General features: G+C 33.9%; 2 protein-coding genes and 1 long non-coding RNA gene across 5 annotated transcripts; 2 read left to right on the top strand and 1 right to left on the bottom strand.

Annotated features, from left to right (window-relative positions):
* The first annotated feature begins 203 nt into the window (after positions 1–203).
* LOC111600836 (U3 small nucleolar ribonucleoprotein protein IMP4) lies at positions 204–2,004 on the top strand. The gene is made up of 3 exons (XM_023317140.1): positions 204–468; positions 1,056–1,757; positions 1,943–2,004. Exons 1-3 carry the CDS (start codon positions 285–287, stop codon positions 2,002–2,004), a joined length of 948 nt encoding a protein of 315 aa, XP_023172908.1. The 5' UTR covers positions 204–284.
* A 5,379-nt stretch (positions 2,005–7,383) lies between these two features.
* LOC111600801 (eIF-2-alpha kinase activator GCN1) lies at positions 7,384–22,994 on the bottom strand. 2 transcript variants are annotated; one of them, XM_030225715.1, is made up of 5 exons: positions 22,913–22,994; positions 22,755–22,857; positions 20,614–21,578; positions 13,099–19,456; positions 7,384–7,888 (listed from the first exon to the last, which is right to left on the bottom strand). In XM_030225715.1, exons 1-5 carry the CDS (start codon positions 22,925–22,927, stop codon positions 7,416–7,418), a joined length of 7,914 nt encoding a protein of 2,637 aa, XP_030081575.1. In that variant the 5' UTR covers positions 22,928–22,994; the 3' UTR covers positions 7,384–7,415. The 2 variants fall into 2 exon arrangements, with proteins under 2 accessions (XP_030081575.1, XP_023172860.2); XM_023317092.2 differs by lacking the exon at positions 7,384–7,888 and having other exon boundaries at positions 12,566–19,456.
* Positions 22,901–23,634, top strand: LOC111600802. 2 transcript variants are annotated; one of them, XR_002751502.1, is made up of 4 exons: positions 22,901–22,981; positions 23,035–23,066; positions 23,122–23,190; positions 23,356–23,634. It is a non-coding gene; the product is annotated as an uncharacterized LOC111600802 (long non-coding RNA). The 2 variants fall into 2 exon arrangements; XR_002751501.1 differs by having other exon boundaries at positions 23,122–23,192; positions 23,300–23,634.
* Positions 23,635–25,995: the final 2,361 nt, after the last annotated feature.

Below are 25,995 nucleotides of genomic sequence, written 5' to 3'. Positions count from 1 at the left end.
TTGAAAAGACTTGCCATTTTAGCTCACGTATATATTAAAAAAAATGTTGTATAAACAAGACTGATGATGTGCGTATTCAAAATTGTTTGGAAAATGTTATACTTGCTAGTTTATAATTCAATCATTTGTTTTCATTGTGAATGAGTCACTGTTTTTCGACACTAGTGACAAGTTACTATTAAATGGTTATTTTAAGTTCTTAGCTTAAAATATATCGATCAAATGCTGGCGCTAATATTCCGGTCTAGAGTCACGTGGCAACATAGAAAAGAGGAAAATTAAAAATGTTAAGAAAACAGGCCAGACAAAGAAGGGAATTTTTGTATTCCAAAGTTGTAAATGAACGGATTCGGGAAAAAAAGAAAAATATGAAGGTTATAACTGACACCTTAAAACAAAATAAATCCCTTAGACCTTCTAACATTTTGGACGGAGTAACAGTGTATAATTCTCTAAAATATGATGGAGGTACTGTTTGTAAACAATATATTGTTGAATACTCAATTTCTATTTAATGTGATTCTTCTTTATTTGTCAAATATTGCAAAAAGTTTTTATATGTATGGACCTATATACAGTAGACCACAGCTTTTTCAACTTATTTCCTAAGAAGAATTAGGAATTTATAAAAACTTCAATAAAAAGTAAAGTGTAAGTTTTAGTTTAAAGGCACACTGACTTTCCAACGCCGGCCACACTACAGACAAACGCCATAACACGGCCACGACCATGCGTAATAGTAGCCCTTAAATTTTTAACTATTGTTTTGGTCTCATTTTTTAGTTTTTAAACATTACTAAATATTGAAAAAATATTTAAAAAATAAATGAATTGATTTTATATTAGTTTAAACATCACACTAACAACCTACATTTAAATTTTCGGGATATCCCCAATAGTTTAGATTTTATAGCCCAACAAACTTTTTAAGGTGCTGGTTGAAATATGCTGTGAACCACTGTATGTTAAATATATATGAATATTGAAATTATAAAGTAAATTACTGATCATTGCGTTTTATAGAATATATAAATATAATGTGGTTTTCTTTTTAGATATGGAAAATGGAAACATAACTACTATTGATGAATACAAGTATGCTGGTTGTCAGGATCCGAAAATTATGTTAACGACATCCCATGAGCCCTCTTCACGCTTAAAAATGTTTGTGAAAGAACTTAGACTGATATTTCCTAATGCTCAACAAATGAACAGAGGAAAATATCAATTGAAAACCTTAATGGAAGCCTGTAGAGCTAATAATGTTACAGACTTTATAATAGTACACGAGCATAGGGGCATTCCAGATAGTCTTGTGATATGCCATTTGCCATTTGGGCCAACGGCTTTTTTTAATATAACAGATGTTACAATGCGTCATGATATTCCTGATATTGAACCTATGAGTGAACAGAAGCCGCATTTAGTTTTCAGTAATTTTAAGAGCAATATTGGCTTAAGAGCTGTACAAATTTTAAAACATTTGTTTCCGGTACCAAAAGAAAAGTCTGAAAGAGTTATCTCGTTTATTAACAATGAAGACAACATTTCATTTAGACACCATCAATATAAGTATATAAATAAAGAAATCAAATTAAAGGAAGTTGGGCCCAGATTTCAATTGAAGTTGTATCAGATTAAACTTGGAACATTGGAAAATATCAAAGCTGTCGATACAGAATGGGTTAGTCGTCCGTACTTAAATACAAATATCAAAAATTTAGTTTTTTCAAATATAGATATATTTCATAATAAAAACAAAGATTGATATATATAATTTTAAATTTGTTTGTTTTTGCCGTATTCGATATATTTTACGTTTCATTTTGAATATTACATATATTAATGTTCCACATACTATCCTGATACAAAGTCGTCCTGATTTATCTTTAATGGAATATTACTCGGGCTCGGACTAAATTAAAAGTTAAATCTTGGTCAGAGTCGCTGACTACTGCGTTGCGCTACCGCGACGGTTATCGTGTGGAGCTTATTAAAACCTAATTTCGTTGCCTGTGCTCGATTGCGGCCAAGTCAGCATGAGTGCATAATCTCAGTGCCCTTTAAGATGCTCGAGTAAACTGATATTAATATTGGATGAGATATTTATATATATGTTAAAAATGTTACTTAAGGGAGTATAATTGTATAAAATATTAATATGCTTTATCTGCGTATTCTTTACAAAAACATGAATCAATGAGCTAATGAAAAAGAAAAACGTCAGCATGGATGTTAAAAGCGCTGTATCCGACCAGGAAGAGCTGCTACACGTTTACCCAACAGAAACTGTCCTCATAAAACCTGGAAAAAAGGCAAAGCAGCGTGCATGTTCTCCGAAACATACAAGAAGGCATAAAAAAACTTAATCCGGGGCTTTGCAAAGATTTGGCTACAAAGTAGAAGAAGCTGGGAAACTACAGAGTAGCTACAAAGGTAAAGGCAGAACCGGAGGATCCCATAGTGAACTTCACACTTCAACCATTATCTTCAACGAGGAGCAACTTGAAGAACACAAAGGCTCTGGGACCTGATAATATGCAGGCTGGTGTTTTTAGGGAAGTAGATTCGAAACGAAATACAGTACGCGAAAATATCAATTTAACATGAGAAGTCAGGCGAAATCGATAAAAGGAACATAAAAAAATTAAAATTTTCAAATCTAAGACTAGTTTCCTCAAAGCCATCAAGATATAATATCATACGATTGGTATCGCCTCAAGGTGATATTTTATTAACATAATAGTTACTTAAAACTTAATTTGCTCATGCAGCTGTCTAATTGTGATGTACATCTATTTATACTACAACGAACCTTGAGTTTTTTCCGAGATCAACCCGGGCTAAATTCAACTGACTGTGCACCTATGATGATATTAAGACATGAAGTTTCAGTATTTGAATTGGTATATATTTATAAAAATGTAATCAACACAACCAGTTGACCTTACCAATCTTGATACCGAATTGTGCAAAACTGATAAAAACAAATTAATAAAAATGCTTGAGAATTACCCCACTGCACATGTCAAGGGGACACCATCTACGAGTTACTACAGGGGAAATGAAAATTCGCTTGATTGACACAAGAAAAATGGTACATATCGACTTTGTGTCGATTACAGAGAGTTCAATACAAACACACTTATTGGCAGATATCCCTTGCCGATTATAAACGACCAGATGTTGCGTGGAGCAAATTACTTCACGTGGTTTGATATGGCAAGTGGTTTCCACCAAATTCCAATTCACCTTGATTCTATAGAATACACTGCATTTGTGACTTAAAAATGCGCCATTTGTTTTTCAACGAGCAGTCATTCGAGCCTTGGGTGACCTGATATATTCATTTGTGATTGTCTACATAGACGATATAATGATCGTGTCATCCACAGTCGATTTATGGTTGGAAAGGTTAAGAAAAGTACTGGACATTCTTACAGAAGCTGGATTCATTTTTAATGTCAACACATGTAGCATTTTAAAAACAGTCGTTCAGTATTTGGAATATGAGTTAAGAGCAGGAGAAATTCGACCAAACCCGCGAAAAATTGCTGCGTTAATATCCTTGTCACCGCCACAAACAGTTTTTGGTGTACGACAATTTATCGGTCAAGTCATAAAGCCGTTATATTCTCTAACAACAGGAACAGAAAGTTTTGCTTTGAATACAGAGTTGAAAAGTATTCGCAAGAAAATTGTGATGGTTCTTAAAAACGAATCAGTTCTGGGGATATTCGACCCGCAATACCCTATACACACTGACGCCAGCTAAATCGGATTTAGTGCCATGTTACATCCGATGGAATACCTTAGCAAAACAACTTTGCCAACCGAGTTTAGATAGAGTTATAAACTATTTATTTGTATTTTATTGTATTTGCATCCGCTAAAAATTTCCGTCATTACTTGCTTGGCAGAGAATTTTAGATTTACACCGATTACAATTCATTTAAGACACCGCGAACCAAAATAGACCTTACTCCTAGAGTTCATCGTTGGTGGTCTTATTTGCAATCCTTCAATATACAAAATACATAGAAGGAAAAGGTATGGCACACGTCGACTTGTTATCTAGAAATCCACAAATTAATTTTGGAAACAATTTCCGAGAAGCGAATAAACAACGGTAATTTCAATGTTTGCCGAACAGCAACTGGACCCAGATATTGTTGCCATTATAAGGAAGCTTAATTCCAACGAGTCGCAAGATGATGTAATTGAAACATATGATTTAAGAAATGGCTGTTGTTTCGGAAAATCCAAAAAAGTGGTAAAACACGATGCTTGTCAGTTGTGCCCCGAACTTTCAGATGGTCAGTAGTTAATCAAGTATATGAGTCAAGCATGTACCTTGGTTGGCAAAAAACACATGACAAGATTTATCAATTTTATCGGTATGAGAAAATGAACAAATATGTCCGTAAATTTGTTGACAATTGTATAACCTGGTAAAGTTCAAGCAGAACGACATCCTATCCCAAAGGTCAGCATTCCTTGGCACACTGTCCATGTGGACATTACTGGTAAAGGAAGTGGTAAAAGTGATCTAAAGGAATATATTATAGTTCAAATTGACGGCTTAACAAAATTCGTATACATTTACCACACTCTCAAAATAGATACAGAGAGTTGTATCAAGGCCATAAAGTCCTCAACTTTCTTATTCGGTGTACTAACACGTATTATAGCAAACCAGGGCAGATGCTTTTTCGAGCACACGAGTTTTGCTGTACAAAAAACATCAAACTTAATTTAATTGCGACTGGGGCAAGCCGTGCTAATGGACAAATTGAGCGCGTAATGAGCACGCTTAAAAATCTATTAACTGCTGTCCAATTAAACCAGAGACCCTGGCAAGAAGCTCTCTGCCATGTGCAGCTAGCGTTAAACTGCATAATTAGTCGGGAAACTGATGCAAACCCCTTAGAAATGCTAATAGGGAAAGAAGGTCAGCCATTTGGATTAGCTCTTCCATTGGATACAGGGTTGCAAGTAGACTTAGACTCCACACGGTCTCGAGCAACTGGTAACTGAAGTCTTTAGCCTCTTATAATAAAAACCGATTTCTTAAGAATGAGGAGAGACTCCAGACAAAACTAGACCCAAAATTTAAGGAATCATTTTTTGTAGTTAAAAACTTAGATGGTGACAAATACATCTTAAAATCGTTATCAAGTAAACGACTATATAAATATTGTCATGACATAGGGAAACTTCCAGAGGGAAATGCACCTTATGAGCTGGACATCGATAATGAGGATCCAGGCTCGTCAAATGGTCTAGTGGAAGCTGAGTGTGAGGCGCCTAAGTAAGATGATGGTGAGCCGTCGAAGTGAGACGACTATAATTGCTTTTCTGCGTGAAATTATGCATTGAGTTTTGAATTTTGGTCAAACGAAATGTAAAGTCGGCATATTGATGATGAATGAAAACGATTATGTTTTATTTTAGTAACCAGCATAAGTGAATTAATTGAATTGAACTGCACTAAGGAAAATATGTTTTTATTTTTTATTATTACGAATAAACGTTAACAGTTGTATGAAAGGAAAGTTGAATTGGATGTATCATCAAAAGTTGAGTATACGAGGGCATGTATATGTCAGGATGGCCGTGTCGTGTCATAGCCTGTTTAAGTATTTGGATCACCAACGGTGGCGTTGCTGTGTTGTATATTGCATCATCTTTAATGATGCTCCTTTGGTAGCATTTTTGTAGCTAGACAAAGCACTGTTATGGCGCGGAGGCAAAGAAGTTGTGTAGTTCGGTGCGAGGTAGAGAAATGAAAAAGAGCGAGAGTCAGTTATAATTTGAGTTGCCTACCCTAATACATCGAAATTCACTACGAAATCAAAAATGGAAAATGACCGTCCGTTAACATATACATATACATACATAATTCTATGGTGATCAAGTTTATATCGTTTATTGTGGCCGGTCACGCCTTATTCACAAGATTTCACAAGGAGCGGAGTGACGGTGTTGGTAGAGGCGGTGCTCTTCGAAAATGAGTTCTGAGTTCAATGCCAGGTGGTGAAGAGACTTTTTTTTTGCTTTTATTCAATTTATCAAATGGCAGTGTTGGTAGAGTTTATGCGCGTTGCGTAGGCAATGTTGGTTCAAGTCACCAATGTCGGTTTTTATTCGTTATACACTGTTCCCATTGAAAATGGGAAATCAGAGTGTAATGGTTTTGTGCAAAGGTATGTAACAGGCAGAAGAAGGTGTGGCAGACCCCAAAAAATTTATATATTCTTGATCTTGGACGACAAGCCGAGTCGATTGTCTGTCTGTCCGTTCGTCTGTCCGTATATGTGAATGATCTCAGCATCTATAAGAGCTTGAAATTGTAGGTCCTTGTATAGCACGCGCATATCAAGTTTGTTTCATATATTCGATAACTATCCAAATTTAATTGTTATCGAATAAATACATGATCGAAATGCAGTTAATAAATTATATCTCGTACGTCTTAAAAGCTAGAGCCCCAAATTTTGTATTTAGTTTTATGTATATTTTATGCAATTTTGATTTTTGTTGGATTTCGGATACCGGCTCCAAATTTACCCAAATCCTTTAAATTTAAATTCAATTGAAAATAGAGCCAATATGTAAATAAGTGAATTTTTGCTAAGCTGACAATTACTCTAATAGAATAGGTAGATCATATGCTGAAAATGTAATTAAAATTCATTAAGTAAAACAGAAGTTATTAAACAACACGTTTGGCCAATTTGCAAAATTACATTTCAGCAGCGCCACGCACTCGCATTTGTCATATACACATGCACATACATTCAAGTGCGTGTATTCTTTTCTATTCGAAGAATCGAAATTGCGATTGAATACTTATTGCTACTACTTAAATTTGCAACGCTTCTCGCAAGCGGTGCAGTGGTTGTGTTGGTAGAGTCCCTGGGTTCGAGCCTGGTGGCGATGAAATATTTTTTATTGTTTTATATTTTAATTTTGCATTATGAAGTTTGGTTACAATCTCATTTTGTCTTTAACTCTTAATCCAAGTCTCAACATCGATTAATCCTCCCAGGCGTATTTCAATTTATTGTTTCCGTGACTGCCAAAAGTGGGATGCAAAATATTTTTCTGATTTGATTTGCCGATAGACCCAATATTTTAGCTTGATTTGTATTTGACATTTGACATAACACTAAGTAATTCGTTTATTATATTAAATTATTATATATGCATTTTCAAAAGACAGCAGTTTTTTTTTTTTAACTTAGTAAAAACTTTTATTGGTTTATTTGGATCAATAGAACGATTACAAAATACAATAAAATTATTAAATGAAAAACAATCCCTTTATTTAGTTAAATGACAATTAAGATTTATACATTTTTTATTTTTCAAACCATTTTTCTTTGTAGCATTTATTACAACTATAAAAATAATCAGGTTTGTAATGTATCATCTAGTTCCTCATCCCTTACTGTAGCATGAACTGCGACTTTTTTTAGAACTTTTGTTACGACATCATTTAAAGAATCTCTTGCTCCTGTTTCTAAGACATCACATGTTTTTTTAAACATTGTTTCATCAGATCTTAGCCTCAGTATAGATATAAGGGCTAATTCTGAGTTGGACTTAACATAACCATTTTTCTCTTTAGTGCCATTTACTAATGTTGGAACTAAAATTTTTAATACATCGACATGTATTTGATCTGGGTAAAGATTTTTAGAAAGATGAATGCAACTCTTTGCAACTAGCTGTTTTACATCATTACTACTATGGTTCATTGCTCTAGCTAATGCCACTATTAAACTGCTTGGAGGATCTTCTCCTTGAAGTAGTTTGTATTCTAAAAGATATGTTGCAGCTCGAACAGCATTAGAAGCAATCGGTACTTTTTCGGAAATTATATTTACTAAGAATAATAATAATAATCTGAACTATTTTATTCCCTTAAATTACTAGTCTTACAGACGTACTATGAGAATCTTAAAACTACTTCCAGTCACTGGAAAGATCATTTTTATTGTGCACACAAGTGCACACATGTTTACTTATGTGTCACTCATTAGTGTTGTTCAGGCATGAACATACTGTAGTATATTTAATAACATATTAATAATACCTGAAGCAATGTAGAGTGTTCTACATATAAATGCGTCATATGCCTAACATATGATAGTGTATACAAAATACGCATATAGTCCCATTTTTCCCTACGCATAAACATAGGGCGAGCGCAAAGATAAACAATAGGAATATAATCAGCCACTTAAGTGTGGTCTGACCAGCAGCGTGGGAGATGCCGCGTTCGCACTTTGCCTAAGGTCTATGCTACTTGCCTAATGTTTATGCCATATGCATATAAATATATACAAGCTATATATATGAAGCTACACAGAGGGAGAGCATAGTATGACTCCCGCTTGGAGCTCCACTCAACCGCAGAACTCATTACATAATGTACTTAGGCTAAGAGATGAAATACGCATGAGCCAGGGTATAAGAGCTCTTGCTCAGACGAATAAAGATCGTTACACAACTGAACACCACCACAGTTATGTGTATTCACATTTTGGTTCTTCGAGCCGGATTCACAAGGCTACGTTTGTGACTTGTACTCACAGTGTTTTGTGCTGTCGTTTAAGCTCATTTTGCATCCTTAGTAGCCGCTGCAGCTTTTTATTATTTATCATAAGATACATGTTTATTCTTGAACATTTTGCCAGGGTCTAAGAGAAGCCGTGGCTTGATATTTTACAATTTTAATTATTTATATTCTTAAACGAGACCACGATTTATTATAACATTTAATAGCCTCTTTTTATTAAATTTTATTATCATTTTTATGATGAAATTATTACAATAATATTGCTTATTAATATAGACGCATGACCCGATATATGGCGAAAGTTTGCTGTATTGTTATTTTTAAATGCTCAATCTCCTTTGTATGGTTAACTCTTGGTAGTTCTAATGGGTTCCTATCTTTTTTTGGAATATCAACAATTTTTTCAACGTATGATGGTGAAATTTCAAGGCCAGTTACCTTCACAGATGCGTTTTGTTACTTTTGTTCAGTGTAGCTTCACACATTAGATGATAGGATAAGATGATTTTGAAGTTATACACTAACTATTCTGTTCATTGGTGTACCATTATCGATTATCTGATCGTCACTGGTATCTTTTCAGAATAGTTGCTGTTTGTTTTTCACTTAATTTGTTGACGTTATGTTGGTTATTTAATGAATTGGCCATGGTTTCTTCCATTTGTGGTCTATCATCTGCATCCATTATCCCAAATAGTAAGTGGTATAATGACCACATGAATTCGAAGGGTACACATTTAGGTCTTATTTTCTTCTAATTCCACTTCCATTAAAGCCTTTAAATCAATATAGTTCCCCTTGTTTTTTTTTCACTTTTATTATGGCAGGGGTCAATAATGCTTTTTCATTTGTTAGCAGTGTATTAACTCCGTCTCAACTTCTATTTATATATGTGATGGGTTACAAGTTTGTACACCTCCAACTGTATGTGTGTTTTAAATACCTTATACATATTTGTTACTCCCTTGTAATGTGTACTGTTTCATTCGGATTCATTGCCTTAATTTAATGAATTGCGTGGTACCATTAGTTACTACTTTGCATGTCGGACAATTACTGTCAATAGAGTTTTTAAAGATCTTTATATAATGCACAATATCGCTGCATATTGTCGTTAGAGTATTTAAACATTTTCTTTTCGCCTTTACTTGATGCGGATTATGCACAATATTGCTGCTCCAAGTACTCCATTACGTCAGTAAATGTACGTCCTTTGTCTTCTTTATTTTACCTTCAGATAATTGAAGTGCCTGCTTACTAAATTTCTTTAGTATTAGATGTGCAAATACCTTATCAACTTCTGAAAGTTGAGCTTTTCTCGGTAATCCCGTAAGATTACCCACCTTTTTTTGGGTTATTGGTTGAACTGAAATCATTATTTTTGCTTCGAAAGCGCTGATTGTTTTCTGAACATCAAATTCTTGTTCATTTACTTCTTCGTCAAATTTTTTTTCTTGAAGTATTTTAAAAATTCTGTTCCATACGAATATTATTTTACTTTTCCCTACGTAAAAAATTCCTCTTAGCTTTTCAGCCTTGTTCTTGCACTCTGCTTCTTCATTGTTTTTCATGAATCGTAATTGCTCTAATATGCTCTACAGCTTATTTCTTCTTTTTCCGCATTCCTCATTTATAAATTTATATTTTTTATTAGTTTTACCGCTTTATAAAATTCCCAATTCTTAAAGTATGCATGGTTTATTACTCCAACTTTTATCAATAATGCATGATTCCTCACTAATTTCTCTCCTTATTTAAAACTTCTCTAAATTTTTTAGATGAGTCTAACTCTTTTAATCTGAATACTAAGTCTGATTGTTTTTCCAAAAGTTTTATGACTTTTTCTGACAGCATTTCTTAGTGTATTATTTAAATAAAAAAATTATATTAATAACTTATCTTAATTTTATCAGAGCTCAGGGGTCTCTCGGATACTCTCGATGATGATCCAGTTGTCACTGAATGGACTTCTGCCGATTTTGATGCGAATATTTTCGTCTTCTGTCGTCGTTGTTTTTTCTTTGCTTTTGTTGGGACTTTGCTTGCTCTTTTAAACTTTATTTTTTATTTTATTTTATTTTTTTGAGAAAGAACACCATTAACACAACAAATTCACTATCTGGAATTTGCTTAATGTCCGTTCCACTTATTTTTTGAATTCGAACACTCCTTTTTATACCCGATCCCATTGAAAATGGGAAATCAGGGTATAATGGTTTTGTGCAAATGTATGTAACAGGCAGAAGGAGGCGTGGCAGACATATATATTCTTGATAAGGACGACAGGCCGAGTCCATTGAGCCCTGTCCGCCTGTCTGTCTGTCCGTCTTTCCGTATGTGTGAACGCGTGGATCTCAGCATCTATAAGCTAGAAATTTTTTTTGTTGGTCCGTGTATAGCACGCGCATATCGAGTTTGTTTCAAATATTCGATACCTATTCGTATTTAATTGTTATTGAATAAACACATGATTGAAATGCAGTTAATAAATTATATCTCTGACGTCTTAAGAGCTAGAGCCTCAAAATTTTTTTATTTAGTTTTATGTATATTTTATGCAATTTTTATGATTTTTGTTGGATTTTGGATTTGGATTTCCCAAATTCATAAGATTTAAGTTCAGTTGGAACTAGGGTCATTATGTGAAGTCGTTTGTATCTCAACCAAGCCAATAGGACATGTAAATCATATGCTGAAAATTTCATTAAAATCCATTAAGTAAAACAGAAGTTATTAAACAAAACGTTTGGCCAATTGGCAAATGCACATGTCCTGTGCGTGTGCATTCATACATTCAAAGGAGTGTATTCTTTTCTATTCCAAGAATCGAAATTGCGACTGAATACTGCTTGAATTATCAGTTGCTACTCAACTTCAAATTTGCAACTCTTCTTACAAGAGGTGCAGTGGCTGCCTTGGTAGAGGCTGCGCTCGCATTCAGCTGGGTCCGGGGTTCGAGTCCGGTGGAGATGAAACGTGTTCATTGTTTTATTTTTTTTTTAAATTATGAAGTGGCGGTGTTGGTAGAGTTGGTGTACGTTGCACAGACAATCCGGGTTCGAATCCTGGTTTTGCAATGTCGTTTCGTTTTTGTTTTCTTATTTTTTTGAATGCTCGGTACAAGCTACGGAAAATATTAAAAAACCCAGAGGACGGGATCATAATCTCTCTTACCTTTGGTGGGGGAGAGGAAAGCTGAGGGTTTTATAAAAACTGACAGCATTAAGGTGGTGGCGCCTTCTCTGTGTCTCTTACCACGGGTGGGGTAAACAAGAGAGAACGCCGAAGAACCAAAACGTAAGAGTTAATAAAAACACCTTCACATTTACCGAATTCTAGGCTCATATTATATTCTTTCTGCATTATTGTTTATTATATATGTATATGACATATTCATACTGGAATAGGTGTTTGATTGGCACATCTGACTACTTCAGATCACTTGCAGCGTGGCAGCCTCTCATTGATCCAATCCCCGTTTGCCACGAGAGCAACAGCATCTTCTACTGAATTTGTATGAGCGAAAAGGGCCAACTCCAGTTCGACCTCTGAATCACAGCAATTACTTGCATATATTGTTCTTCACAATATATAAATAATCATATAGTGACCAAGGTTTTATCGTATAATGGCGTATTTTAATTTATTGTTTCCGTGACTGACAACCATGGGATCTAAGTGTTTTTGTTATTTGATTTGGTGATAAGCCCAATTTTTAAGTTTGATTCGTGAGAAATATTTTTAATAAAACTAAATAATGTATTACAAATTCATTTATTATATTAAATTATACGTTATTATACATACATTTTCAAAATACAGAAATTTGTTTTTTTTTTAAACTTAGTAAACAATTTATTGGTTCTGGGCTATGTTGGTCTCTTTATAAAATTGAATGATTTATGAACGATTACAAAATACAATAAAAATCTTAAATGAAACAATTCCTTTATTTTGTTAAATGACAATTAAGATTTATACATTTTTTGATTTTCAAACAATTTTTCTTTGTAGCATTTATTACAACTATAAAAATAATCAGGTTTGTAATGTATCATCTAGTTCCTCATCCCTTACTGTAGCATGAACTGCGACTTTTTTTAGAACTTTTGTTACGACATCATTTAAAGAATCTCTTGCTCCTGTTTCTAAGACATCACATGTTTTTTTAAACATTGTTTCATCAGATCTTAGCCTCAGTATAGATATAAGGGCTAATTCTGAGTTGGACTTAACATAACCATTTTTCTCTTTAGTGCCATTTACTAATGTTGGAACTAAAATTTTTAATACATCGACATGTATTTGATCTGGGTAAAGATTTTTAGAAAGATGAATGCAACTCTTTGCAACTAGCTGTTTTACATCATTACTACTATGGTTCATTGCTCTAGCTAATGCCACTATTAAACTGCTTGGAGGATCTTCTCCTTGAAGTAGTTTGTATTCTAAAAGATATGTTGCAGCTCGAACAGCATTAGAAGCAATCGGTACTTTTTCGGAAATTATATTTACTAATATGTTCGCAATTACTCTATCATTAAAGTTTTCTGTCAATACTTCCTTAGGACATTCTTTTAAAGCAACAAAGAGAATAATTGTATAGCCATGTTTAATGAATGAATCATCAGAACTATCTGTAATTAGACAATTATTTAATAAATCAGAAATTTGAACTGATGGCATATATTTTATCATAGCACCTAAACAACCACCAACTGCATTTCTAGTGGTATCCTCTTGATGTCCAATTAGACTAATTAATGTGCAAAAAATTTGTTTTTTTATTTGCTCAGACATTTTGTCTCCTGATGGACTAATAATGCTACGGAGTGCATGCAACATTGTTTCTCTTACAGAAGAATCGTCTGAGCTTTTTATACCATTGTGAATTTCAATGAACAATGGATCAGCTCTAGAGTGAATAGCCACTAATTCTGATAATGCTTTACCCGCTTTCATTCGAACGTTTCTGTTTTGATCATGTAACGCTTTCAAGAAAGTTGTTTGTAGTTGTGGTAAAAATTGTTTTAGTATAACTCCAACTTTGTGAAGCAATATTGCTAATGTTTCTAATACAGCGGCTTTAACGCCAGAGTTAAATCGATCTCCCAAAATTCGAATCAATGGACCAGTTATATGAACGACGGATGGTTGTAATGAATTTGCACTGGTTAAAAAAATAACTTCACCAAGTCCTTGAGCTGCATTTTCTTTTTCTTCTGGTAACCCATTTAAAATAGCTTCACGAAAAACTGGCAATAAAGGTGTGATTCCCTTTGGAAGGCAAAAACCTGGTAATTCAGACTCCTTTAAATCACTTGCAGCAAATCTTACTGCTTGGCGTAGATCTGATACGTAACCTATTTGATCAGTTGGACTTAATCCTTTTATTACAGCATTTAAAGCTTCCCAAGCGTTTTGAATTATAATCTTATCTGAATCCGCCATCAAACGCAATAAGCAACGAAGTAGTTGAGGAATATATTGAGAATAATCTCCAGGTGAATGAATGCAAAAAGCAGACAATAAGCTAGCTGATGATTTACGAGTACACACGTTCTCTGACTTTGCAGACATCATAAGTGTATCCATTATAGTTCGGATTCCAACTTCATCTGTCACAGACAAGATTACAGTTTGGCAGTACTCCAGTTCTTGTGTTTCATTAACTGACCCATACGATTGAGACAATGTTTCTAGCAAAGCGGATAAAATTTTTGGTAGGTATTTTGTTAAAGCATCACCGGCAACAGAAACTAAAATAGATAAGGCTTTTGTATTCACAGGTTGTGCGGTTAACTGTGGAACCAAGTAGGGCAATACAACTCGTGATTTTATAGACATTACTTGACGCAAACCATCTAATGCATTTTCAGCAACTGAAGGATCTGGATCGGAAAGCCCTTCTAACATATATGGCAAAATGTCATCCAGTGCTCGTGAGCCTACAGTACTATGTAAGGATTCAAAGGTCTTTGCAGCTGCCACTCGAACTTCTGGCAAAGGATCTGTTAAAGCTTTTCGTACGGTTGGAACCAAGCTGTGAACAAATGTAAGAACCATTTCTTTTGACGTAGATGCCATTATTTCCGATAAGCCAATGCAAACACCTTGTCTCTGATCTGGATGTTCTGAATTTAATCCACTTTCTAGTATAGGTATTATTTCAGGTAAAACTCGTTCACCAAGTTTTCTTACTAGATCTCCTAATGTTCGCGCAGCGACTTGTCGCTTATCGTAGCTTGTACTTGCTAAGCAACCTAGCAACAATCCAAATAATGTTGGCAATATCTCTCGTAATGTTCTAGGAGTGTTTGTAACAACTATTTTCCAAACATGAAGCGCTGATTGACGGACCATTAACGATACGTCACTTCGGCCCATATAAAGACCAGATAAAACTCTGTTACGTCGTTCATCACCTAAGAACCGAATTATTGCAGTGTGTGACTGTTCTGTACCGAAATTATCATCCTCACTTGCTGTTTCAGTAGTCATTTTTCCAGATACACCGGATATGCGATACAATAAGTCCCCGAGTAATTGAACGGAGCTGTATCTTATTCGCCAGTTCTCGTCAAATAAGCCCTTTTCTAATTCCGGTAGTAAAAGCGCCACAGCAGTTTCTGCATATAAATTTACAATGCGCTGTCCAGCCTTTAGGGCAGTGTCGCGAACATATTCGCTTTCATCTGCTAATGCCTTAAGGATTGGATTAATGATTTGTCCAATGTACGGTGTAAATTCTTCAGGAAATGCACCTGGCATATATATAAACATCATTATGTAGCCATCTTTAACATGTGGAGCAATATCTGTTCGCTCTGCTGTGGAAATTATTTCTGGCATAAGCTTGTACATTTTTTCTACACCCAGTCCTCCGACAACTTCAGAAAGTCCTTGAGCTGCACCACTACGGTCTACACTACTAGACTCTGATGTTAGAGTTTGCATTAACCACGGAAGTAGGTCTTCAAATGAGGTTTCACCCATTCCTTTAACCATTGCTCCAAGAGCACGGGCAGATACTGCTCTAACTTCAGGAACAGGATCAAGTAATGACGATTTCAAGCCAGGAATTATACTTGGAAGATATGGAGTTAAATCCTTCTGATCTGTAAGTGAATACATATTTCCGATGATTTGAGCAGCCATTTTTCTTGTTTCAGTTGATCGATCCATAAATGCTCTTTGAACTACCGGCATAATAAGAGCTAAAGAAGGAGCATCAATAAAGTGAATAAATTTAGTTTTCAATAAACTTTGGAGACACGCTGATGTATTATTAGAAGGATCTTCCAATGCTCTTAATAAAACAGGAACAATAGCTTGAATTTCTGGATTTTTAATCACGGATCCTATTACTTTAAGTGCATCTGCGCCAGCTTCTTGTACTTTCGTGTGGGAATCACCAAGAACTTCTATTAATTTGGGCACTATACTGGGCAAACAAGAAGACAATTGTTTAGGAGCACAGAATGCCATAGCACCTAATAATTCAACAGAAGCTGTTTTTGTTCTCCAGGAATCTTCATCTAAAGCCTGCAATAACGATGGTAGTACCAATTTAACTCCATGAGCTGAAAGCTTTCCCATAACAACTTTGGCTGTGTCATCAGCAGCTTGTCGAACATATTGGGAAGAATCCCCAAAGCACTGTAATAAATGAGGTAAAACATGGACTATATATGGCTCAAATAAGCGACCAAGTGTGGTACATAAGATTTCGAATGCAAATAGCGCACCTTCACGACATCTATAATTTTTTTTGTCTTGTATATAGGATGTTAGTTTTGACATTATGTCCAACTGCTTAAGCGAAAGAATTCCAAGTCCTTTCACAATGCCAGCTATTCCGTACGCAGCACCTCTTCTTTCTCCGTATTTATCAGATTTAGTCAATGAATGTAATAATTTCTTAACCATGGCCGGAGCTTCGTCTTTAACAGACGGCATTAGATGTGGTAGACAATTTGATACTGCTTCTTGTACTTGTTGAGATGGTGTAGACAAAGCAGTTATTAATCGTTTAACTATTGGATCAATCCTTTTATCTTCTTTTTCCAAATGCCTAGCCAAGGAACCCATAAGTATTACAACCGCCTGACGTATATTATCGTAACTTTGCGACTTTGGCGCTTTATCAAGAAATTCTTCAAAAACTGGCAGTAAACTTATAATTGTCTCTTTTCCATGTAAGTCAACTATTTTTAATGCAGCAGCTAACATTTCTTTATGAACAATTTCCTCTCGGTCACCAAGGCCATTCGATACCATGAATTGCATTAAATAATTTATATCTTCAATAGATAAAAATTGAGCAATTTGAGATATTGCTATTGCAACTCCTCTTCTAGGTTTCCATTGATCAGACGCAGGTTCAATTTCTCGGTCAAACTTATCAAGTTTGGGAGGAATTAAAGTTAGTTTTTCATTGTAAATATCTAACATTTTCATTAATCCATATTTAATTAATTTGTCGTTATTTACTATTATTGGTATTAAAGACTCCGCTGATGCTTTTTGTATACAGAGTTCTGGATGTGTAATATCACAAATAATATCGTCAAACTCGGGATAAGAAAATCTAGTAATGTCCCAAATTTCAACAGCGAGCTGTCGTATATCTGTCGAAATATCGAATTTTGCTATCCACAATCTGGATATAATTTTTTTATTCAAATCTGCATTAGTTTTTGAATAAGTAACTATTGGGTTAATCATTATTTTAATTGCACGTAACGCTACATCTCTTATAGTATCGCTTTCATGTTGCAAGCTATCCAAAAATAATTCAATTATATGATAATCTGGTGTAGAATTGGATTCTCCGCCAGATGAGACAATCGCCACTTCTAGCAGAGCATTTACGGCTTGAGTTTGGATGGGGGTGTAATTGTTTTGCATCAAATATAGTAATATGCGAAACATACCCAGCCTAGGTAAGTACTTTGGATGGTTAGACTCAACTGTAGATGTATTTTCCCTTTTGACGTGCATTTCAATCAATTTAATACATATTAATATAAATTCTTCATTGGTGTTATTACTGAAGTAAGTAATCGCACGTTTCAGAAACTCAAATGCATACGAAAAAGACTGTGAATCTAATATGTTCGAATTTATAATAACGTATTTTTTAAGATCTGATATTATATCTATAATATTCTCATTAATATTTTTCTCAATCCATTCATCTTTTAAAGTGCAAGATGGTTTTTGAAGTCGGATTGTTGCAATAGAAATAGCGCGTCCCAATTCTGAATGAGTTTTAAAACACATTTTATGTAAAAAATAGTAAAGATCTGTTAAAGGTTCAGCACATAAAGAGTTATGGGTGGCACGTAAAATATCATCTAATAAAGTATAAAAATTTAAAGAAATGAATTTTTCATTTCCAGAACAAGAAGCTTTAAACAAACTTATTACAGACATTAATTTTTCATGCATATCTTGAACACGCAGCTTTATACGCATTTCTTTTTCTGTTTGGTTTTTTATTAATTCTTGTTGTTTCTGGGTTAGTTTTACAGTCTTCGATTTACCTTCCTTTTGACGCTTTTCGTCAATTTCACGACGAAGTTGAATTTCTTCTAACTGTTCTTTATAACTGTAAACTTTGTTTTCTCGTTTAACGCCACTGGTTTTATATTGAGAGTCAACATGCGGTATTACACTTTTATCATACAATTCTCCGTCTGGTGTCATAAAGATAAAAAATTCTTCATTGCTTACAGAGAGATTGCTGTCAGCTTTCAGAAATGCTTTAATGTGGTCTATTATATGGGGCACTATTGTTTGTGGGTTTATTCGGACTATTGAAGATATAACATTTTCATAAACTGGAGATATTTTAAAATTATTTATATACTTTTCAATGATTTGCTCCTTATTTTTTGCAATGAAGCTTTCAGGATTCAAATCAAAGTTGTTCTGAATTGTTGTTTCCCAAAAGTATGGATTATTGAACAATATTGTTGGACAATTCGCAATTTCTAAAAGAGATAGAGTTAACTCCACAGAGTCTTTATAAGACACATTTTGTAAGCCACATAAGACTTCTAACGCATCTACATATGCTTGAGTACCAGCGAGTTCGTTACAATTGTCTATTTCATTTATATATTTCGGTGAATTTATAAGTTTACTATACTCCCTAAGAGCTAGTTTAACAAAATCTACGCCATCAGAACATTTTATGATTTCTTCAATTTGTGCTTTTGTATAAGTTCTCACTTTAGGTATACAACTACATAAATTATGAAGCAATGCTTTGTGCAATGATTCTATCGGACCTCTGACTTGGTCTAAATATGATTTAAATATAACTTTTGCTATAAATGAAATGTGGCATAGAGTTTCGGCAGTTGCTGTAGCTAATAACTTCTCATTAAAAAAATATTGTTTATTCAAATCAAATAGGGAAGTCCAGAAAACTGGATATAAATCAGATGGTGTTTCTAAAATAAGCAAAATACAGGCAATACATGCTGCTTCCGATATGTTAGATAACTGAGAGGACTGTTGTAAAGCTTTTGAATATAAGGAGTACAATTTTGGAACTATATTTTCTGTATTCTTGACGTCAGCATTTTGCATTGATGAAAGCAACCATTCAAGGTAACTTTGTCGAATAGCTTGAGTTGTGTTTTTATGTTCTATGCCAGTTTTAAAAATATTTATAATTACACTGGGTACCTCATCTTTGAACCTTCCGCACCAAAGCGCAAACATTTCTAGTGTACAGCATATCACTTTTTCCTGGGATTCAGTATCAAGCGCCTTGCTAAATAGATCGGCAGCCAAGTTTAATATTTCGGGTAATTCGTTGGCATGTACGTCGTTAAAGCTTAAATAACCAGCTCCCTGAAATTTAAAAAATAGGTTAATATAAAAATAAAGTATTTTTAGTCTGGAGTTATATACTACATACTCTCTAGTTTAGGAATAATATAGTTTACAAAAACTGTCTCGCAAGTGCAGGAAGAATACAGTTTACGAAAATTGTCTACTAAAAATGAGTAAATTAAATTATATCTGATATTGCTAAAGAGATAGAGTTTATATTTTATAGTTTTGATTTTTTTTTTATACCGTCTCCAATTTTCACCAAATTTGAAAAATTGTAAAATTTAGGTTCAGTTGCATTTATAGCCAACACTTAAACGAGTTGGTAAATTGACTAAACTGGCATACATTCCAGTAGTTTATGCAGATCATAAATTAAAAAAAGCTAACAAAGATATAAAATACAACAATCTGAGCTATGCGCAAAAATTGTCCGTATTCATTACAGGAATCTACAGAGTATAACTGAAGTATCAAGCTTTTATGGTATTGAAAATACGCTAAGTCAAATTATCGATTTTTATTGATAAGAACATAGACTTACCGATCGTACTGCGTATTATATATACAACTATATCGTTGCGATTTTATAAATTTTATGTTACGTAATGGATTTCAAGGAAATTTTCAGAAAATATCTACATAGTCTATCGGTATATGTGTCAGTTTAGTACAAATTAAAACTGTTCCATATTAGCTATACATAAAACTGAACTTGAATTGAAATAATTTGGGGAATTTCAGTCACTTAACAAAATACATAAGAAATCAAAATTATATAAAATATACATAAAACTAAATACAGGTTTTGGAGACTCTAGCTCTAACACCGTACGAAATATAATTTAAGATCTGCATTTCGATAATACAATATAATAAATCGAAAATATTAAAACGACAATAGTTGCAGTTATATAGTAAATATAAATTATTTGATCTGCGTGTGCTACAAGAGAGCTTACAAACAAATTCAAGGGCCTAGGTTCAGGTTCTAAGATCGACGCGTTCCTACAGACAGATTATTTTAATAAAACGATTACATATCGATTTTCCTTTTTAATGGGATTAGGGTATAAAATATATAAACTAAAATAATATTCGACTTCCTTTACCAAGAGCCAAACCGAAAAAAAAAAAATGATATCGAAAATAACCACAAAGTTATATAAGATTACCTGCAATAATTTTATTCTATGCTCCACAACATTTATTTTTCCATCAGATCCATTTAAAATAGAGAAAATAAGTTCCAATAATGTTTTTATAATCTTGACATCTGAGCATTTTTGTGATAGACTTTTTAAAGATTGTAAGGATTCAGTGCGAGCAACTTCTCCTTTACTGTATAAATTTTTAATTAAGACTGTAGCAATTTGACCAGCGTAAGGACTACAATCAATGTTAATAAGGTTAAAAATCAATCCAACACTCTCCAGGGTATTTTCAGGACTGCGAAGCATAGACTTTTGTAAATCGTTATATATATATTGTGAAAATTCTGAATTATTTAGTGCTGATAATAATGGTTGACAAGCAGATATTAATGCATTTTCCGGTTTCGACTTGCACAATATCATACTTTTTACAAAGTATTCTATAATTTGAATCTTGTATATTTTCAATATATTCAACTGACTGTGTTCAGTTTCAAATCGTATCATTGCCATTATCAGTATTGTAATATTCGAATTTGCATCCATTTGAAATAATGAAGTCAACGTATCATTAAAAATATTATTATTCTCCCATAAATCATATAGTATCTTTGTGGCTGCATCTGTGACACGTGTGTTTTGGGCAAGTAAAGTTGTTTGGTACAACATCGACTGGTATTCAAATAACCTCAACTTTTCTGTTTTATAAATATTTGAATCTCTATTTGCATTTTTTAAAAGCAAGCAAATCCATCCTAGGGCTACAACAGCAGGTCTGCATGATTTTGGAGCAGGTATTAATGGTAATTCCTTTAGCAATAGTGTTTTAATAACAGCTAGCATATGTTCTATAGTTAAGTCATGATGAAAGATGGTTAAGTCACAAATTAATTTTCGAACTAGTAGCTGTGATGGTGCATCCTTGTACTTTGATAACGTTGTTCCGATCACTTTACAAATACCTCTAATGATGGCTGAGTTTACACCTAAAATGAGAATTGAGGAATATTGAAAGGTAATATATAAATAGTTAAGATATATAAGCTATAGAAATAAATACTTATATGATTTTTTAAATTCATAATTCATTAAATAAAAGTCATAGATTTAAAAATAGATTTTATTTACTTTTTGAAGTATTAATTAATTATTTGTATTGAAAATGTATGTAAGCACAACTACATTTATTATTTGTATTGACAATTTATCTAAGCATAACTATATTTTTACAGTTGCTTACAAATCTTAATACGATAAACGTATATTTAATTTAATAGAATGTCTGCGTCCCATCATCTAGCTTTACATATTAATTAAATTAAATTTAATTTTAATGTGTTTGTACCGGCCTTTTCATCAAATGGATTAATTGGCAGTTTTTACTTTTTCAGTTTTTACTATGGCACCAAGCGTACATTCAAATGATTGAATTGTGTTTGATTTGACAGTTGCTACCTTCGTTTGCATTAGCTGCTGTGCAATTCAACAGTGAAGTGGTAGAGGCAATGCGTTTTATTTTATTGTGATGTTGCAAGTTCCAAAAATCAACACGATTTTTTTGATTGGCAATTTGTAAGACTTTACATGCATATATTTGTGAATCTGAGAGTGTATTTATAACCACGAATACGATCGGGGCTCAGAGGATCTCCGGCACAATCGACCTAATCTTTCTTACTTGTTTTCAACTGACAATTGACAAAAAAAAAAACCTCAAAAACTATTCACATTATCAAGGAATAGTATACATTTATATGGTATTTGAGGAAGTTTAAATGAATGGTGAAGGTATATATTAAGTCAAGTACTCATTATCCTACAATATATGAAGAAAAATATATATCAATTTTTCGATTATTATAATGCAAAACCTTGAACCTTTAATATATTTTATATACATGTGTAAAAATCTAGATTTTCTTAAAACATAAAAATTAATTTATTTTATTTTTTTAAGCTGTTTAATTGTTTATATCAATTAGTTAACAATCTAGACACAGCTTGCTTCACTGTCAATAATGTTCATAATTTAACACTATTTAGAAAAATAAATAAGGTTTATAGCTATTATTAACAGCATGTGGGCTACCAATTTCTTAAAACTTACACTGCGCCAGTAAGATTTAATATAGTAATAATTATATATCCAGCTATGAACTTACCGGGATTATCAAGTACGTCACTCACGTTTTGAAATAGTGTCAGACGCTCCTCAACAGCAACATTCAGCACTCTATTCGGCAAATCACGTAGGGCTCTCGATAACTAATAAAAAACCTCTTTTAAATTTAATTGGAAATTAAACATACTACATTGTTACCTTAGGATTATCCATTTTTCCTAAAATCAAACGTGTGAATTTATTTGGAGATGGCAATTACTTAGATAGGTATATTATCGAATTTCATACTACGTACTTTTATATTCATCGATTGTTTTCAGCACTACACATTGATAAGGTATCGATATATCCCGTAAGTGTTTCATTCCAAACGCTATTATATACAGCCACTTAACTTCAAATTGTAGATTGTAGATTTTAGCAGGCAACAAGAGTATTGCACGCGTGCATATACGTGAGAACAAAGGATTGTAAGTGTGTAAGTGCGCATGATTGTTGTGAAAAAGTATTTTTGATTCGTACTTTTCACACCCTTCGCACAAATAATAAATAACTAATGATTATTCTATAATCTTCTCTCAAAAGGTAGAAGTGGGTAATTGGTAAACCAATTGCAATTTATATAAATACATATATGTTAGATAGCAGAGAACGGAGAGGAAGAAAAAAAATGCAAAATGGAACTTCATATAGAGAGGCATCATTCCGGCTGAAGGTTCGAAGCGTATAGCTGGAGACAATAGAATGGGACCTAATTATTTATATCCATAGTCATTCATGAAGTAAAAGACCTTATTGCTTTTGTCCAATGTCCGTCTTTCCGGCCTTGTACATATCTTGCATTACATTTTTATAATTATCACCTTAATATGGAACGTTAGTTACCGTAAAGTTTCTCTACAGATCGACTTAAAATATATCGGGGCATGGCTAATAATTTCGCATAAATTCTGTATTATTTTGAACGTGAATGTTTTATCGTTTACTTAATTAATTTTCCGCAGCGGCAATTTTCGAAATTCTCTGGAAACTTTAAATTGTTATTGATAAGGACTCCGATATCAATACTATCGAGACGCATCTAAGTTTTGATAAAGTGGTACTGATTTGGATACCATCAGGTCGTTGGACATAATGTAGTCAAGAGAAACCCTCTGTGCCCCTATTGCTTTGAGCACCACAGTTTATAGAAATATATATATATATATATATATATATATATATATATATAAATATATATATATATATATATATATCATATATTTCCTTCTAAGCACTGCTCTCAAAAACCTAGCAGGAACATTCGCAAAACAAATGCAAATTCATAGCTAACTGCAGTATCTTGCATTGGAGATGCCACATTCTCAGCCTTCCAACCGATAGCTAGGGCAACGTACAAAATCATCGTCGATTTCCATTCCATCAGGAAAGTTTTCTCAAACATATACATATTTATACATATATAAATTATATTATGTTTGTTATCTCGGTCCAGCGGTGTGAGCTAGTGGTCCGGACTATGACATGCTCAGTAACATAACACCAATAATAGAATGATAAGTTTAACGGCCAGTTGCCGGAGTGCAAGTAGCTTTATTGTAAATCAATAAGTGTTTCCTACGAGGCTAAACTTATCTGTATCTGTAAACTTTCTATACAGTTTACAGTATACAGCTGAGTGATACCGCATCCTCTATCCTTTCTCGCAGCCTTCGTATAGGGCTTCCCGTTGATTGGCGGTTTGAACGCCGTTAATCATTGCCTTACGCTCGAAGGTTATTAAGCCGTTAATTGATACTTCTGGCCCCTCATCTGTTTTACATCTCATTTACAACTACGATACCGTCATCTATGACTGTGACTGGGCCCAAGAGGCTCGATTAAGAACGACTGTGAGCCATTCTTCCAGAGTGTAGACCGCATGCGCAAGTGTCATGATGAGACAATTTCCACATTGGTGCGTAGGTGGTTGCATCACAGTAGGTGACTGCCAGAATTTGGTTGTATTCAGCTACTATGCCATCTTGTAGCTGACATCGTGTGACATCGGCAAGATGATTATCATTTTGCAAACAGACTTAATCTTTGGATAGTTTATTATTATATAAACAATTCTTTTTAAGGTCCTTCTTAATAGTTGAGACCTCCAGTGGGCTAACTATGGGTTTCTCTGTGTGATGTTCAGACAATACGGCTTTTAAATCGCTGTGATCCAATATGGTAGGATTTATAATATTAGACTGTGATTGTAATTGTGATCATCAGATTTTGAATTTCAGTAATCAACATTCTATTCCTTGCTATTAGATATGTTTAGTGTCTACAAACTCATTTAATTTTCCTTTTAATATTTTGTTCACGGTATCCGCAAGCAAGTATATTTGCTCCTTGCCTTTTATTTAACTTGATCAGTTTTGATTCCGTCATCCTTATCATATCAAAATTTGGGGCATCCGGTGCGCGCACAAAATCTAAACTTCTGGCAATTCTATGTTGAGCCTTAAAACAAACAACAGATTTCTGGAGTGGTCTAAATCCACGTCTAGTAATTTGCGCATGTGAGATAGTGGAAAGGTTTCGGAGAGTCTACTCGTTTCATCTCCTTTTTCTTCGAATTCTGTCAAGTTTCTACAGAAGACAGCCTCTTTGTTCCCATACCAATACATTACCTTCAACTACCGCTATGTATCTGGAGTGAGAATAGTCGGTGATCCGAGCATTTGCTGTTGCCAGCAGGGCAATAATCAAACTGAAAGCCCTGTGGGGAAAATGATTTGAAATCCACTATAACTCTTGACTGCGATAGATATAGGAACACTACTGTATGTTATCTTTATGGACCACCCTCCCTTTAATGAGCAGAGAAATACCCAGGTCTGCCTGAATAACTTCTTCTGAACATAAAGGGGTAAGCTTATATCCTAGTCTTTTGTTTGTTTTACAACCTTTTCACCTACATCAAACACTCTGTTTTTTCTTGTAGCATTATTCCTATCAAGCTGCATTTGTTGAGCTTTTATCAGTGGGTTATGCTGAAGATGCATGTATTACATCAATCGGGTTTTTCCGTGATCGAATGCAGGGAATGATTGTATGCCAGGGATGCGTTTAAGATTAATTCGACAGTATCGTCGATGTCTTTATGAATCTTAAGGCACAGGTAGTGTACTGTGAAAACGCTCCACTTGACCATTTGGGGTGGGGCATTCACCACATATATCTCGTATCTGTTTTTTAGCATTGAGGTTTCGGAGTTAAAGGCTGCTTCGTTGTCGCAGTAT

Source organism: Drosophila hydei, unplaced genomic scaffold, assembly GCF_003285905.1.
Source record: "Drosophila hydei strain 15085-1641.00,03,60 unplaced genomic scaffold, DhydRS2 tig00008139-arrow-pilon, whole genome shotgun sequence".
NCBI lineage: Eukaryota > Metazoa > Arthropoda > Insecta > Diptera > Drosophilidae > Drosophila > Drosophila hydei.
Note: the sequence above shows the minus strand (reverse complement) of the source record. Positions and strands in the feature narration are given on the sequence as shown.